The 16,516-nt window shown below is 41.9% G+C and overlaps 2 protein-coding genes across 2 annotated transcripts; both read left to right on the top strand.

The window, feature by feature from the left end:
* Window positions 1-348: 348 nt before the first annotated feature.
* Window positions 349-9,231, top strand: LOC135499877 (solute carrier family 2, facilitated glucose transporter member 1-like). Its single transcript, XM_064790900.1, has 12 exons — window positions 349-1,052; window positions 1,896-1,994; window positions 3,348-3,508; window positions 3,958-4,082; window positions 4,500-4,670; window positions 4,832-4,939; window positions 5,450-5,538; window positions 6,017-6,115; window positions 6,615-6,827; window positions 7,407-7,482; window positions 8,216-8,343; window positions 8,857-9,231. The coding sequence occupies exons 1-12, from the start codon at window positions 894-896 to the stop codon at window positions 9,079-9,081; spliced, it is 1,653 nt and encodes a 550-aa protein (XP_064646970.1). The 5' UTR covers window positions 349-893; the 3' UTR covers window positions 9,082-9,231.
* Window positions 9,232-10,500: 1,269 nt separating this feature from the next.
* On the top strand, window positions 10,501-15,841 carry LOC135499878 (chitinase-3-like protein 1). Its single transcript, XM_064790901.1, has 9 exons — window positions 10,501-10,676; window positions 11,054-11,309; window positions 11,943-12,067; window positions 12,357-12,480; window positions 13,043-13,243; window positions 13,568-13,687; window positions 14,518-14,651; window positions 14,982-15,211; window positions 15,663-15,841. The coding sequence occupies exons 1-9, from the start codon at window positions 10,501-10,503 to the stop codon at window positions 15,839-15,841; spliced, it is 1,545 nt and encodes a 514-aa protein (XP_064646971.1).
* Window positions 15,842-16,516: the final 675 nt, after the last annotated feature.

The raw sequence follows: 16,516 nt of genomic DNA, 5'->3' as shown, positions 1-16,516 counted from the left end.
CGCAAAAAAGACAGCTTAAAGATATGGTGCAGAATCGGAACTGAACCCAACACCTGGAAGAGAAAACAGATGCTCTGGGCTTTGCGGAGGAGCGAATGCAAATCATTTTGCCAGAACATTTAATTTTTTTCTTTCAACTGCAGGCCCTTTCCCGATATCCGGTACTCCCCATTCTAAATTTGGAGATATGAATTATCTTCATTCTAGGTAAAGTTCTCAAAGCTTTCCATTCTCTCGCAGTTTTCACACATCATTTTACTCGCCAATCGATTTTTATGTCAACTCAACCCAATTCGATATATCGATGGAAGACAGGTCGTAGATAGGTGCCCTCGATAACAGCAGGAGTACAACATACTACATTATTGCATGCAGTGCGAATGGTTGTCGTCCTGACCCTTTCGAAATTTGCAGACCCGGCGTAATTGAGATTAACAAATACCTTAAATTGCATTTCTACCTTCGTTCTGGTAAGACCGGCAAGACCAATTGGACTAAAGATTTAAATGTGTTGTTCATGACATGATTCTCTTTTAAAAAATACTTTATTAGCTATTAGCAGGCAATTAATAGCAGGGTTCGGCTACATTCTCGAGACTACTTGACATTTTTCAAAAAAAGAAACAGTTCGGACATGTCGGAAGGATATCCTATAGGTCTGGAACTCCTTGATATGTAACTTGGTATGTCTGTCATCGGCTGCAAATTGGAGTAGGTAGGTCGGGATAATTAGGCGCTTATTTAGATAAGTTGTGACGAGGTCTATATAAGGCAACTGATCCACTGGAGTGTCGAGAACGGCATGCTGGCAAACTCATAAATGCAAGCATAAAATGTGGCGTTGACGAAGTGCCTTCACGTTGCAACTCCACGACTTCAGTATCCTAATAAAAATGGATGGACAAATGGAGCCCACAGCCGAAGTCGGCCGTCGGGAGGAGGACGATGAGGAAGAGCAGTCCCCCTGGAAAACTAATGGCCCATCAGTGAATGAAGATTACCGCAGCCTCAGCTTAAGTACGACGCTCCCAAGCTTGGAGGAAACAGTGCATGTGAGTGACTTTATAGTTTACGAAGTATTATAATTATAATTGATAGATATATATCGTTATAGTGGCCTAAGTGTATAGCACTACACCGAATGTTATCATAAGTTTTCATAGAGGCGTGCTGGGGTTATCAGGGGGCATCCCATACAGCATTCTACGTAAACTTGACCTGTGGAGAACAAAGTCGTGGTCAGCCTACACTCACGGCCCGTGGATTGCTAGCGGGGAACAATAAACTAGTACCCTATACCGGTTATCTAATGGTAGATGCCTTAAATAGATAGATCAGAGAATACTAGAATGTATTGAATAGCCTATGTTTCTAAAAACACCTGTCATACCTGCTGGTGTTAATGATAGTTTAAGGAATTGATACCTCACTGGAGGTATTGGTTGTCTCACGAGGGTGGAGCTAAGATGTCGACCAATATTTTATGGCCAATATTTTCGCTCCACCCGAGCGGTTTTGGTGAAACAATCAATACGGTAGTGAGGTATCAGTTGAAATGCTTCCATATTTTGCACCAACCCAAGCAGTTATGGCTGCCTGACCCAAACCGCTGAATTCAAAACGAGGCTTCATTGGCGCATAGTGCATTATTTACACTGCAATGTGCGGTTCATTCTAAACACAGTTGTTTCAGAATAATGAATCGACTTGCTTTGTGCGCAATGGATTCAATACAATACGTAGTATAATACAGATATGGATCAGATATCATTTATAATGTCATTACATGAATAAACAAGATAAATAAGGAGTTATGCCATGGATGAATGCCAGGGAAGCCGCCTTTTGGATCACGACATTTGTCTTACTTTGATAATTTAATCGTCCTATTTCAGGGCATGACACGTCCCCTCATGTTTTCTTGCGTTGCCTGCTGCTTGGGTACATCTTTCCAGAGTGGGTACAACCTTGGCGTCTTGAACGCACCACAGAAGGTACGCGTGCTGTGCTGGATTTTACATTGAGTTTAAGGCGGGCAGAAAGTGCATGCTGAACTCGGTCTGCAGACCAAGTGTCAATAGAATTTAGGTTATTATCTTAAGATACCATTTCAGCAGTTGTTTTGTCGATTGAATTCATGAAAACGATAAGGGGACTATTTCAGCAATATTGATTAATAAATATATATATTATGCCCATCACCATCACTCCGCTTCAAATCAAGAGGTTAGAGTAGGTTGACATTACAAAATGAAATTATGTGGGCCAAACTACATGTATAGAATCCAGTTTTTAGCTTGAAAAATCCTTAGGTTGTGGCCTAATTACACGTTTCAAACACATGATTGGATGCTGTGCCTTCAGTTAAGCTCGAACAGACTGGTGGCATTGATTTACAATAGGTTTATAAGAGTTACATGTACCCTTAAATGCATAGACTAAATTCTACTGTCTCCTGAGAAAATGCCCGGTCTGCTGACCGATTTCAGCATGCATTTTCTCCCCGCCGATTGAGTTTACATCATTCCTTGTAACGTGTCTAGTATTTTCTAAGGAGCGAACTACATTAGGCTGGGTTTACATTGAGTTTACGTCGTCCCTTGTAACGAGTCATTTTAAGAACGAAGAGGTAATTATCAAAGAGCGGACTGCTGCATTAGGTTGGGTTTACATAAGTTTACATGGAACGTGTCCCTTGTAACGTAATCCTCGTCCGGAGAATCGGCCAACATCGCTAGCTCTACACCCACTGCAATGAATGTTTTTGCACCCACTCTTGCCTGTAAATTTGTGTTTGTGGACAACCATAATGTACTATTATTACGCGGTACCCATTAATTGATAATAATTGTAACGTATCACTTTAAGAACGTTAAAGTAATTTCCATAGAGCGGGCTACATACGCCAATGTTATTTCATGTCACGTTTTCAAGCCTAAACCAATTAACGAACAGACTCGTGACAAGTGAAATGTGACAAGCCTTGAGAAGTACCACAGTGAATCCTATGTAAAATCTGCCTTCGATAATAGAGTGGCTGACTTTGAGCCCGGAATTTAAGTGACCCGCACCCGCACCACGAAACTTGTAAATCTCAAGAAAGAAAGGGCAGAAACATGGAAAAACACTTGTCTGAAAAAAATATCTTACGACCACCGACAAAAAAGGATAAAGCCTTCTAAAAATCGATATACTGTAAGGTGATGAATTAAAGTCTCTTTTTCTATGTCAGTCACACTGGTCTCAGCTGACGTTAAGATAAAAGGCCCCGTACACTGCAGTTGTCTTACAAAAACATATTTAAACTGCATAGCTTCCTCACCTTTGATTCTATCACTTCCTTTTAGATCATTGAAGACTTTTTGGGAGATGTACACTTTTCCCGGACCGGACAACCTCTTGCTGCCGACTTGCTAACCTGGTTGTTTGCCATCATTGTGTCCATCTTCTGCATAGGAGCAATTTTTGGTGGATTGGCGGCCGGACCTTTGGCTAATCATTTCGGACGGTAATGATCAAGTAATATAGTATTTCTTCGGCATATAAGCGTCATCTTTGAAGTTCTCTCTGCAGTTGACTGCTCGGAAATTTGAAAGACATTTCAGTTTAGCAGCAGGACGTTGCGTTATTTCACCATTCTTGACTACTTAGGGCGACGCATAATTTCATTTTTAATTTGATATTCGATTGGGGGGTCTGTATAGCTATGATTAACCTGTAAGTTTACTACGCTGATTTACATGTACGTTCAAAGGCAACACAGGTTAACTGACACAAAATGAAAGAAGTAAAAACGATTATTTACCGAAAGTGCCGAATCTCATAAAATCTCACAGACTTAATTCGTGGTGTTGTTTCTTGATATTGTCGAACCAAGGGAAGTGCTACTAACTTAAAGTATCATACTGGCTAAGTTTAACCTCATCGGTGTGTCATCTTCTCTCGGTCCTTTTGCAGGAAGGGTGCCATGTTGTTGAACAACCTGTTCACGATCGTTGCCGGGTTAATGTTCTGCCTCAGTAAGACGGCCATGTCGTATGAGATGTTGGTCGTAGGGAGATTTGTAGCAGGCTTCTCAGCAGGTAAGTTATATCTGTCCGTTCAAGATATAGTTTTGAAGGAAATTAATTTCATGAAGCACGATTCCATTCGCCATGAATAAAATATGTTTCGTTAAGTTTTAAAAGATTGATGGCATTGATTGAAAAAATGCTTCTGGAAAGAGCCTTTTAAAACTTTTGAACTTCACTTTGAGAACGTGAAGAAAGTTGTCCTTTTTCCTGCTCTCTAACCTTGCCTTATGAGTGTTTTATCAGTCGGTCAATGAAAGAACATACTCGTGGCAAGTGACTTGTGACACGTGAAACGTGCCACGTGACATCGTTAAGCCTATACAAACCCGGCCTTTTGTCAAATTAATTAGGAAAATTGTAGTGCTGCTGATGTCCAGAACCGCACGTTTGCAATGAAAGACTCTACACCCAGTAATAATCTTTTAGGAATCAGCACGGCCATTGGGCCGCTTTACGTGTCCGAGGTCGCCCCAATGTCGATACGCGGTGCAGTAGGATGTCTGAGCCAGTTCACAATAATTCTTGGCATTCTTACGTCCATGATACTGGGCCTACCGTCCATCCTGGGGACAGCAGATTTATGGCCAGCTCTTCTTGGTAAGCTTGATAGATCTCGGTAATTTTTTTAACTCTTTTTAAACAACGGTCTAAGACAGATCTGTAATTTACTTTGATTTGTCAATTTGAAGGGTCAGTGTCTTCTATTAAACGCCTACCTTACTCGTATCGTTCTATATTATTTTTTATCCGTGGCCTAGGTTTCAGCATGGCACCCGCCTTCCTGCAACTCATTCTGATGCCATTCTGTCCCGAAACTCCACGATTCCTGCTCATAACCAAAGAGGACTCTGAAGGGGCGAAGAGAGGTAAGTGATGTTAGTCGCGATTGGTGGAAATGTCTAACAAACCGCACTAGTCGTAATATTTTTGAGCATGTTGTTGATGGAGCTGTTTGCGTTTGGTTGCATCAGAAATTCAGATACCGAAAAGTTCGATCCATCACGCAACATAGCGTCGATGGTGTAGCATCGGCGGTAGGACGCACGGTGGTGGCGTGGAGATGAATCAATAGCTAATTGTGTCATGCAACTTCGGGCCGGCAAGTCCGCGTGTCGTATTTGGCGTTTTACAATAAAAAAGTTTTCTAGGTATGGTGACTTTATTGCTTGTGGCATGAATCCAAAGCTGTGCCGAAATTAATTGAATGCATGTGCGCATCAAGCAACAAACCGATTTTTTAACCTGAGAACAAAAACGTCGTCAAAAAGTCATCAGCGTTTATTCAACCAAGCCACAGAAAATCATGAACTGTAATCAGCCACAATGATAGAAAAGAGAGTGTGTTTTATTATTTCCGAAGTGAATCTTGTTTGCAGCACTGACAACTCTTCGATCAACTAAAAACGTCAGCAGAGACATTGAAGAAATGATTGCGGAGACGGCGCTCTATAACCGCATGACAAAGGTAAAAGAAGGAGAATGAAATGCAGAAGTTTTTAAATTCTACAAAGTTAAAAAAGATTTCCTACATCCCCTATCGTGTCATCAGTAGCCTATCAGTTTGCAGCCAATGACGGTGTGCGAACACGTCGATGATTTCACGAATTAGTGTACAAACAGCAAAATTTTTCATCTTGAGAAAACTCCACTCAAAGATTCGTATAGTTTGAATGACTCTGTGCATTACACATGAAAGAGCATAATGGCACGAAATGCATGAATTAGAAGGTAAAGAGTTATAGAATTGACATGACTTTGAGTATCACCATGATAATTGATGTGTAATTTGTAGACATGGCTAGTACAACTCAGATGGCGCTGGTTTCTCAATTTCAGAAAATTTGCAGAGAGGTCACTTTGTGAAATCATCGGTGAATATTGGCCATATAACATAAAATTGCGTTGTACCTGTTTGATATTTCTCCTTTAATTGCGATTTTCAGGTTTCAATCGGGGGTCTTTTCAAATACAAAGATTTACGGCAGCAAACCATCGTCAGTGTAATGCTGCAGTTATCGCAACAGTTCTCGGGAATAGGAGCGGTATGTATTGGTAAAGAACTCCATCAGGGCTAAACGTCGTGCGTGAGCCCTGGCAATTTTTTCTCTATATGTGTGTTTACTTTGTGACTGACTGATCAAGAATACTCAACTAAACTCATTCAGCATCTTGGCCCTCCCCAGGCAAACCATTGCATGACAGCAACGCCCTACGTAAGCTTTCAGAGCGAGGTACGTTTGTGAATGTGAGTATGCTATCCCTCTATCCTGGGGCTGATCTTCTGAAGCTCTTCTATGAAAGAAAAATTACTGCAGGACCTTGATCGGAACAGATCCGTGTCACATCAAGCGGCTCTACTCGCTCCGCCGTTCGTGTTAGCGCATTTCAAGAGGGTGAAATGAGGAGGCGAATGTGACGAGAGACCTTGACAGTCCAAAATGCCTGGTCAATGAAAAGCAATGTTAGTCGCCATTTGCATTAATTATCACATGTACGTGAGAACATCGTATATCCATTTTTTAACTTTCTATCCTTTTCCAGATTGCCTTTTACTCGACCTCTTTCTTCCAATCAGCGCATCTGTCTCCAGAGCAGGCCTCTTACGGCACCATATCCGTCTTCATCGTTAACGCGATCATGACATTTGTCGCCATGATGGTGATGGACCGGATGGGACGGAGGACTCTGCAGCTGTATGGACTGGCTGGCATGTGGGCGGCCAGTATGCTTATCACCATTTCCTTCCTATTCAAGGCATGGTTACAATTATATATTTTAGTTAGGCATATATTTCGTTAAGTAAATAAATGCTTCCTACTATTACTTTACTTTTACTGCTACATTACCCGAAGTCAGAAATGAATGATAAGTTTCCCCATGCAAAGCGAGAGGAAGAAAATCACTTGTCACGTTTACAGGCTAAGGCTTGAAAACATGACATGAAATTACATAAGGGTAAACAATGTTATGATTGTGAATCTTATGTAGCCCGCTCTTTGGAAGTGGCTTGATCGTTGTTGAATGACAAGTGACAAAGTCAATTCTATGAAAACCTAGCCGAAAGGCCGTGTCAAGAAACTGGGCACAAATCTCTCGCAGCGTGTCACACGGGTGAGGCAAATCACTCTTGTTTTTAAGTTGTGAATTATCATCATTTAGGCATCATGTTCCTGATCATTTTGAGCCTTTGTCTTATTTTCCTGACCGCCTACGAGAATGACTTTGCAATACTGAGATATGGTGAAAATATGTCTTGTGGTCTTTGAGGTGAACAGTTTTTATCAGTAAAGTCAGGCTAGAGTTTTGAATCTTTGTTTTGCTTTCCATTTTTAGGAACAGTGGCCGGAGTTTTCCTATCTACTGATAGTGTTTACAATAATCTATGTGATGGTATATGCGATTGGACCAGGTGAGATTCATTGAGTGATATCTGCAGCAGATTAGGCTGGGTTTACACTGGAACGATTTATCATGTTTAGGTCAGTTGTCATCACTTTGACCCTTAGCGTGTCTTGTCTCCTGTCACTTGTAAAAACCTAAAAACTCGATTAGTCACGGGGTAAAAAGTGACATCTTGAATCCAAGCCCGCTCTTTGGAAATGACTTGTTCGTTCTCAGACATTGTTAAAGTGACAAAATACAAGTGACAGATTGAACTCAATGTAAGCCCAGCCACACGAACAACTGATAAATAACTAATGAATAGCATAAAGAAAAAACAACTATTAATATGCTGATGCCTGTGGCTATTGGAAGTGAGTTTCGTGCTTCAAAACTACATGTAGGTGGGGCGTTCGGTCTTAAAGTTATTTCCCATAGGTTGCGTACATAATCAAAACTCACGGGAGAGGGGACCTCTTTTTGGTTTGTTTTTTTTAAATTGAGGTCAGGGCTGAGGTCAATTATAGGAGATTATTTTTTTAACAATATTGGACGATTTGTGATGCATGCAAGTGGAACCAGAGACCCGGAGGAAAATTACGCTGCTGACAAGAGTCGCACTTCTTTAAAATGTATCGCTTGAATGAGTGACTGACGGATCCACGCGGACACAGGGCAGGCGCCAATGATAGTCTCCGTTATAATTTCAGCCATCGTACCATTGCGTCTCTGAAAAAAGTCTATTACGTTACTTTTTGTAGGGCCCATCCCGTGGTTCATGGTTGCAGAATTCTTCCCGCAGGGATCCAGGGGTGCGGCAGTGAGTCTGGCCGTCATCTGTAATTGGTTGTCTGCTTTTATAATAGGCATGATCTTCCCGTGGATGCAAGTGAGTCAGCCCTGCGCCCCCAGCACAGAATTTTCAGAAATTTTGATTAGTACTGGTTATATACAATCAAGAACAAATTAAGATAATAACTCTAAGCTTTCAAGTTGTCTTATCCTGACATTCAAGTTGTGACTTTGTCCGCAAACACTGCCGATTCAGGGGTTATCGAAAATAAATTGAGAAAGAGTACGGAATCTCGATTCTTCGTTGAACAATGTCGTCATTATAATGATGATTTGTAATGCGTTTACGTCCCCGCGGGGTTGGGATAATCTCGGCTTGTGATGGCACGGCTGACATAGAAATGCCTAGTTAAAGGGGTGAGTGAGTGGTTCAAAGATGAGGAAGTACACACAGTACATGTTCACAGCCCACAATGCAAATATTTACTTTAGCACTTGTATGGCAGGACAGGATACTTACTTTAAAGCTATAGAGGATACCATCATATAGATGTCGTGTAATTTAGTTCGGTCAGTTAGGTAATTATCAAGTACACGTATTGTGTTCCAGGGCGGCCTTGGCGACTACGTCTTCCTCCCCTTCGCTGCTCTTCTTGCAGCCTTCTGGTTGTTCACGTACCTTAAGGTCCCGGAGACCAGAAGACGCACGATTGTTGAGATTACCAGTATGTTCCAAGGCGGAGATATTCGAGGATCTGGATTGGTGGTCAATAGAGAGGGATATCAGGAGTGTGTAAATTATGACAGTACATCTTATAGAGCACTTGTTGATTAAAGGGGCGGCAGGCAGAATATCGCCGGGCGATCTCGAGGTCAAAACCTACACATTGTATGTCTTTCAACCCAGTCTATATCTATAATTGCTACTTAACTATGTATAGTTTTCACTTGAAATGGTCGATTTTACTGAACAAATTTTGCACATGTATACTATATTTTGCACATTTTTGAGTTCACGGCGCTTATATTCTTTGATTAAAGACTGACATAATGCCAATAAACTTGTTTGACGCTCTTCCTTAAGGCTGGTCTACACTAGCAAACTTCGCCAAACATCGCAAACATCTCAAACATTGCAGAAATCACGAAACACAGAGGTTTTGGTTGGACGTCAGTTACAGTGCCTATAGGAAGTGATTGGCCATTTGGTCTAGGTAGTGAATCACATGATCACCAGCTCTTCTGATCTGAGATTGGCTGGTTTTGCCAAACTTCAGAAAACACGTTTTCAAACATGTGACAAACGACCAAACTTTAGTTTGATGATGTCTGCAAAACAGAAGTTCACTAATGTAGACAATGCATTGTTGATTAACTGACTGTAAATGCTGTAAACCATGTCACGGAGGTAGCTGCGAAACGCATAAATATTTGTTTTTCAAACAAAAAAACAAGCAGCCGGTGCACTACAAACCTTTTCGCTGTGGCTTAGCAATCGAAATCCTTCGATTTCCAAATCTGACTAAAATACCCTGGGAACTTAACCATGCGTAAATGAACATGTGCTTGATGTGTTCTGATGTGGCAACGATCTTGATAAATTTTGATAAACCTATCCCCAACTTTGATTGCCTGAACCAGCTCCACTTTATATTTCTATACCGAGATGAAGGGATCTGTAGTCTTGTTTGTTATTGCTTCTACAATATGTATAGCAGGTATGTTGAAATCTTGACTGTATGCCATAATATTCATTACCAGTCATTGTCCTGTGTGAACGTCGAGTTGTGAGCAAACTCAACAGCATATATTAATGACGAACAGAGAGGAATACTTGGCCTAAGTAAATCACCGTGACCACAAACCCCTACGAGACACATATCCAAGACACTGGTACTCCCATTTCCTTTGATTTAAAACAGTAAATGCAGTAGTTGAACAAAAATATAAATATGAAAATATTTCATCTGAATCTTTAAAAGACAAAAAAATACTTTCCTTGTGAGAATCGGACAATATTTCACCAAGAACGAGACAGTTACAAAATCAGCCACTTCAAGCATTTGAACACGGATAATTGAGTTGGACGACTTCATTTCCACATCAGTGATGTTCAGCAGCTGTTCTTCCGCAGAGTATCGCAATTGGAACTTCCATTACAGGGTAATTCTTCAAGCAATATAGGCCTACATGTAGTCGTTCCATACATCTGTCTTACAATGTTTTGTTCCAAAAAACAGCGGGCCAATACAAGATGGTCTGCTACTACACGAACTGGGCCCAGTACCGCAATGGGGCGGGAAAGTTCCTCCCCGAGGCTGTCGATCCATCCCTCTGTACTCACGCCATCTACGCCTTCGCCAAGATCGCTAATGGTGTCCTTACCCCGTACGAATGGAATGACAAGGATACGGACTGGTCGAAGGGAATGTAAGTTGCATGCTCATTTAACCAGTGTCTTATACAGCTACCAGTTGAGTCCCTCTAATCTGTAGAGGCAATGAAGGCTTTTATCAAGGCAGCCACTATTGCTTCATGCTTCATAGACTCTTCCCTACATACATGTACATTGACATTACCCTCCACACAATCAACGTCAGTCATCCCATGCTGAACCCCTCCTCTTTCTTAGATCCGTCCATCTTATTAATGATACTGCATGTAATTTAGTAATGTCGGCTTCGTGAGGTCGCACAAGGAAACGTCATCGGAAGACTTCGCACACATCACTGACTTAAATCTAGTTATTTATTATCAAAGGTGACGAACGTCAGCAGAAATATCATTGAGCTATACATGTAACTTAGGTACAGTCGGTTCAACGACCTGAAGAAAATCAACCCTAGCCTGAAGACCCTCCTGGCAGTTGGCGGATGGACCCACTCCAGCGCTGGCTTTACGGAAATGGTGGCAACAAAAGCCTTGAGGAAGAACTTCATTGACACCAGCATTGCCTATCTCAAAGATACCGGGTTCGATGGCCTTGATCTGGACTGGGAGTACCCGGGAGTCAGGGGTAACAGCCCTCCAGAGGATAAGCAGAACTTCGCTGATTTAGCCAAAGTACGTCTGAATCAAATAAACTTCTAATGTCGCGATTAGATAGAGTTCACGTTTTCACATGTAATGCGGCGTCACAGTTCACTTGTAATGAGTGACATGAAGAACGAACAAGTCATTTCAAAAGAGCCGGCTACATACGATTTACGATGTCGCTTTTCACCTTCAAGTCGTGTTTTCAAGCCTTAGTCGTGACAAGTAAAACATGACAAGTGACAACGTGAATATTATGTTACTCCGGCCTACGTACTGACTTTGGGAAGCGTGGGAGTGTGACCAACATGTTTAAATTTAGCCTCCAATGCAAGGAGATTTTTTGAAAAATTCTGTTTCACATTAAAATGCGATTTGCTTATAAAAAGCCATAAAAATGTCTGTATCGAATCACGTAGCCCTCTGACACTACCTCAGAAAGCATCGAAATTGCTTGCAGTTTACCCAAAAAATATCGTCAGTTGTGTCACAATGGTATTACATCAGATATTATGCTGATTGTCCGCTAGCTATCTGGTGACGTAGTGGTCCTTTCATGATATTGTTCACAATTCTTAACCTTCTGGAAAAAATATTGTTCATCCTAACAAATGTGCATGGCCAAAGGCAGCAATGACCATTGATCGCACGATACTGTTTCAGGAACTCCGTGTTGCTTTTGAGGCAGATGCGATCAGGACGGGAAGACCCCGCCTTCTACTTACGGCAGCAGTGGGAGTGGGGAAGGAGACAAGCGAGAAAGCTTATGATATCCCTCAACTTGCCAAGTAAGTATTAATTCAAAGCACCCGAATCGAACAAGAGCAGTCATCAACCATCAAAAAACTTCTTAAACTTAACTTTCAATTAACTGTGGGGACTGATGATTCCTAGAAAATGGTACCTTGCTGCTAATAAATCTTGTTAAGTTGTCACCATAAAAATAGGTCATTTGTTGTTATAGTCGCTCACTCGTAACAACATCATACAGACAAGTGTATCCGCCGTTACCTGCTCTTGCCCTCTTCTGCGACATAACTTCCGTAAATCTTTTCAAACAAACACCATATTTTCTAGATATTTCGATTTCATCAATTTGATGACGTACGACTTGCGCGGAGCCTGGGAGAAGACCACGGGACATCATTCGCCACTGTATGGGAGGAGTGGTGAAACCGGTGATGACCAGACTTTGAATGTGGTAGGTATTAAAAGAGTCTTTCAAATAAAAGACTCTGCGGGGCAGTTCATTCGTATCCCATAAAGTAACCCTTTCACGAACTTGTAACACCTGTAGTTGTCCCCCATATTTCCTTGTTGCCATACAATGGACGGCAAGAGATACAATGACTTCTCAATAGGAGTAGAATCAGAAAACGTGTCAATCTACCTTTCAGCGTTCCCCGAAAAATGATCGAATACACTTAAAAACGGGTACACTTGGTTTCTACGCACCTGCGCGTAAATTGGAACGATTTGCGCCCGGAGAAGGGGAGGAGTGGTCCGTAAATTGCTCCAATTAACGCACAATAGTATATGGAGGCCTTTACAGAGGTTGCACATCATTTACGACTCGCACTCCGACTTCAACTTTGAGAGTGAATTGGCAGTCCTCCATGACATCTTCGAGTCAAATGAACTGACGAACGTTTTCACATTGATGAACTCTGCGTGTACCTGCTCAGTCGATAGGTCATGACTAATTAATGCTTCAGGGGCTAAATTATGTTTCCCAATATAAGTTGAATATGAACCCTTTGCAGGATTGGGCAGTTCAGTACTGGAAGTCCCAGGTCGAAGGAGCAGGAGAATCGGCCACTAAGCTCATCCTTGGCGCACCCACATATGGACGGACCTTCACCATGCAGTCGAACACTCCCACCACTGGAATGGGAGCTCTTGCGAGCGGCCCAGGCAGCAGTGGCCGGTACACGGGAGAGGGGGGATTTCTGGCTTATTATGAGGTGAGACGCCGAGGATAATGTTAGAGGATGTTTTTCATGTAGAATTAATCCACTTTTTTGTTATTCGCAAATATATGTAAGAAAAAGTTTTTTTTTCATGATTTTTCATTTTGCCACTGACATAGCTGAATACTGTAGTACAAGTCTTAACATCTATACGAGTACACTTGTTTATTTCACGATTTAGGTTCACTGCAGGTTATTTGCATTAAAGATAAAACGATTCGGTTAACAGAAGAGCTGTATCGCTTTTTTACACAGGGTTATAAAAATGATGAGATACAAGGAGGTACAAAGTGTTTCAAATCTTTGTCTCCGTTATAGGTGTGCGATATGTTGAAAAACGGAGGGACGAGACTTTACAACAGCGAGCACCAGGCTCCCTACGCGATCCAGGGTAACCAGTGGGTTGGGTACGACGATATAGACAGCATGCATAACAAGGTGGGTATAGCCGGGTACGACGATATTGACACCATGGATAGCAAGGTAGGCCGGCATAGATTGGTACGACGATATACCAAGCATGAATAACGAAGTCAGTATAGCCGGGTATGTCGGTATTAGACATTATGGATAACAAGGTAAGTTTATTAGTCGGGTACGACGATATAGATAGAATAGATCACAAAGGTATGTATAGCCGCGTACGACGACATGGCAGGCATGGAAAACAAGTGGGTATAGCTTGGTACTACGATATAGCCAGCGTGGATAACAAAGTATAGAAGGATACGACGATGCTGCAAATATGGATAACAAGTATAGCCCATATACAGGTGTAAATGTAAATTTCGCCCTCAGGAAAAATAGTCCTAGCCTACATGTACTAGTGGTGAAATAAGGTCCAATGCAATGCCTACGGTTGATACATTGGCTCAATACGAGACACAAAGAAAACAATGCCCTCAATAACTTTCTACCATCCCAGGACAAGCTACCTCGCTGTTTGAAGGCATGTCTTATCACGGTGGGTAAAGGTTTTGGTTCCATACCTTTGTAACACAATAGAATCAAGGCCCTCCCATTACCATGTTGGATGGGTACAATCGGATGAAAATAATAAATGCAAGCCTTCGCCCCTCAAAATGAACTAATCTGTTGTATGTTTCTTTTGTGTCGTCATTTCCTCTCCAGGTAAGCACGTATTGTTCTTAGGCAAACTGATACCATTAGCCACCGTGCTTATTCACGGCAAGCAAGGGAGTGTATTTCCAGGGTGCCGATATCTTTATGCGAACCGAAACATAACTTTCTGAAATGTTTTCCTCCAGGTCAACTACATGCAGTCGCAAGGTCTGGGAGGCATGATGATATGGTCGCTGGCCCTGGATGACTTTACTGGGTCGTTTTGTGGTCAAGGGAGATATCCTCTCATTACCGCACTAAATCGAGCCCTGAACGGCGGGTAGGTATAAAGCCAACCTAATCTATGTCAACCATGTACATCTTAAGGGATTGGGGAAAAAAGCAATCAGCATGTTAGGAAATGCGAAAAAATGACGAATCCACTCCACTAAACAATGTACTAGGACGTGATGTAGTAAATGCAAGCCACGCATGTCCAAAACTGGCGAAAATACTTATGAGATTAGCATTAATGTGTGATACTAGCCATGTACATAATATATATGGAAGCGCATCCACGGTGGAAAGCCGCAGGGAATTATCCTCCAGACCCAACTAATTTGTCCCGTTAAAGTGATAAAACCATACATATTGTATTCATTTTTTTCAGTGTCCTGCCAACTCTTGGCACCTCCACCGTTAATGTGCAAACCCTGATCACTTCAAAACCACCACGCCCAAATACGTCTCCGCCGAGTACCACAACAACCAAAGCGCCAACAACAACAACCAAAGCGCCAACGACAACAACCAAAGCGCCAACGACAACAACCAAAGCGCCAACAACAACAACAACCAAGGCGCCAACGACAACAACAACGGCGACCACACAAACACCAGGTATGTTTGCCGATCTGATATTTCTGTTGTGATACTGTTAAAAGTCTTCTGTGAATTTATTGAAGTGGCCTTTAGAACTGCAGAGTAGAGTAAACAGAGGTTGCGCACCACAAGCCGTGTCCGAAACGACCTCGCGGCGAAAATCATTATCAAAGAATAGCATTAAAGTGATGATTGCATTTGACGACGCATAATATTGCAAGCAGGGGTATCCCTGGCACAGTCAATCTCACTACCAAGTTGTAAGACTCCTCCTACCCCGAATTCAAGTATGAGAGGGGAACAGTCATCTAAACGCCAACATCGATTCACAACTGAACTGAACTGATAAACATTTTCACATTTATAAAGTGCGCGTTCCAGCAAAATACAATTTCAAATTTGCATCAGGTGTGGTAATACAGCTTGCAAATGCAAAACCTCTCATTTGAAGTGGGATGTGACCTTCTAGTTTCAGGTACAATGTTCTCCTGTGCTGGAAAAACTGATGGCCTCTACGCCGACCCGAAGGACTGTTCAATCTTCCACCAATGCGCGAATGGGCGCGATTACGTCACTTCGTGTCCGCCTGGAACGCTGTTCAACGGTGTCATTATGAATTGTGACTGGGCTACAAATGTTTCATGCTAAACAAATCACGTTTCTTGCTGAATAAATCAAGTTGCTTCCTGTGCCTATGGTTTTAAACTCAATTTTCTACGCAGCTGGGGTATCTTGATTTAATATGCAAAAACCTTGGTGGTCAAGATGATATAGTTGCGGCTTTCTTCGAAGAAATTGTTCATCACGTGATCAGATTTGCCTCATCATGTGATGAAGAATTTGACAATATGACGTTCTTAGCAAAGTCTGCTTAAAGAATCGAACAGATGCTGGCCGATATTTTGAGGTTATTTCAATATTTTTGTAAATTGTTATTTATGTGGTACAGGGTCTTTTAATCAAAATTTATTATCGGCACTTGTCTAAAAAAATGGATAGTCACTGAAACATATACATGTATATACTGTGATTTTGGATGCGTCCTGTAATCATAAAAAACCGCTGTGTCACAAATTGACGCCTGTCAATCAAGTGTCATACCTGGCACGTCTAGACGTCTGCACCTGCAGCGCCTCAGGTATGTAGGTCAAGGTCTAGAAGTGATCATAATTGCTGAAATTTTCTTCCGAGTTAGATGCTACAGTGGTTTTTCCCGCCGACAACGAGGCCATGGAGGCCTGTGTTATGAAAAAACGTTTACGAAAAACGAAGGGAACAATAGTCAGTGCATGGGAGGAAAGTACTCTATACGAGATAAGGAAA

Source organism: Lineus longissimus, chromosome 15 (genome assembly GCF_910592395.1).
Source record: "Lineus longissimus chromosome 15, tnLinLong1.2, whole genome shotgun sequence".
Taxonomy (NCBI): domain Eukaryota; kingdom Metazoa; phylum Nemertea; class Pilidiophora; order Heteronemertea; family Lineidae; genus Lineus; species Lineus longissimus.
This window is presented reverse-complemented; position numbering and strand designations above follow the sequence as displayed.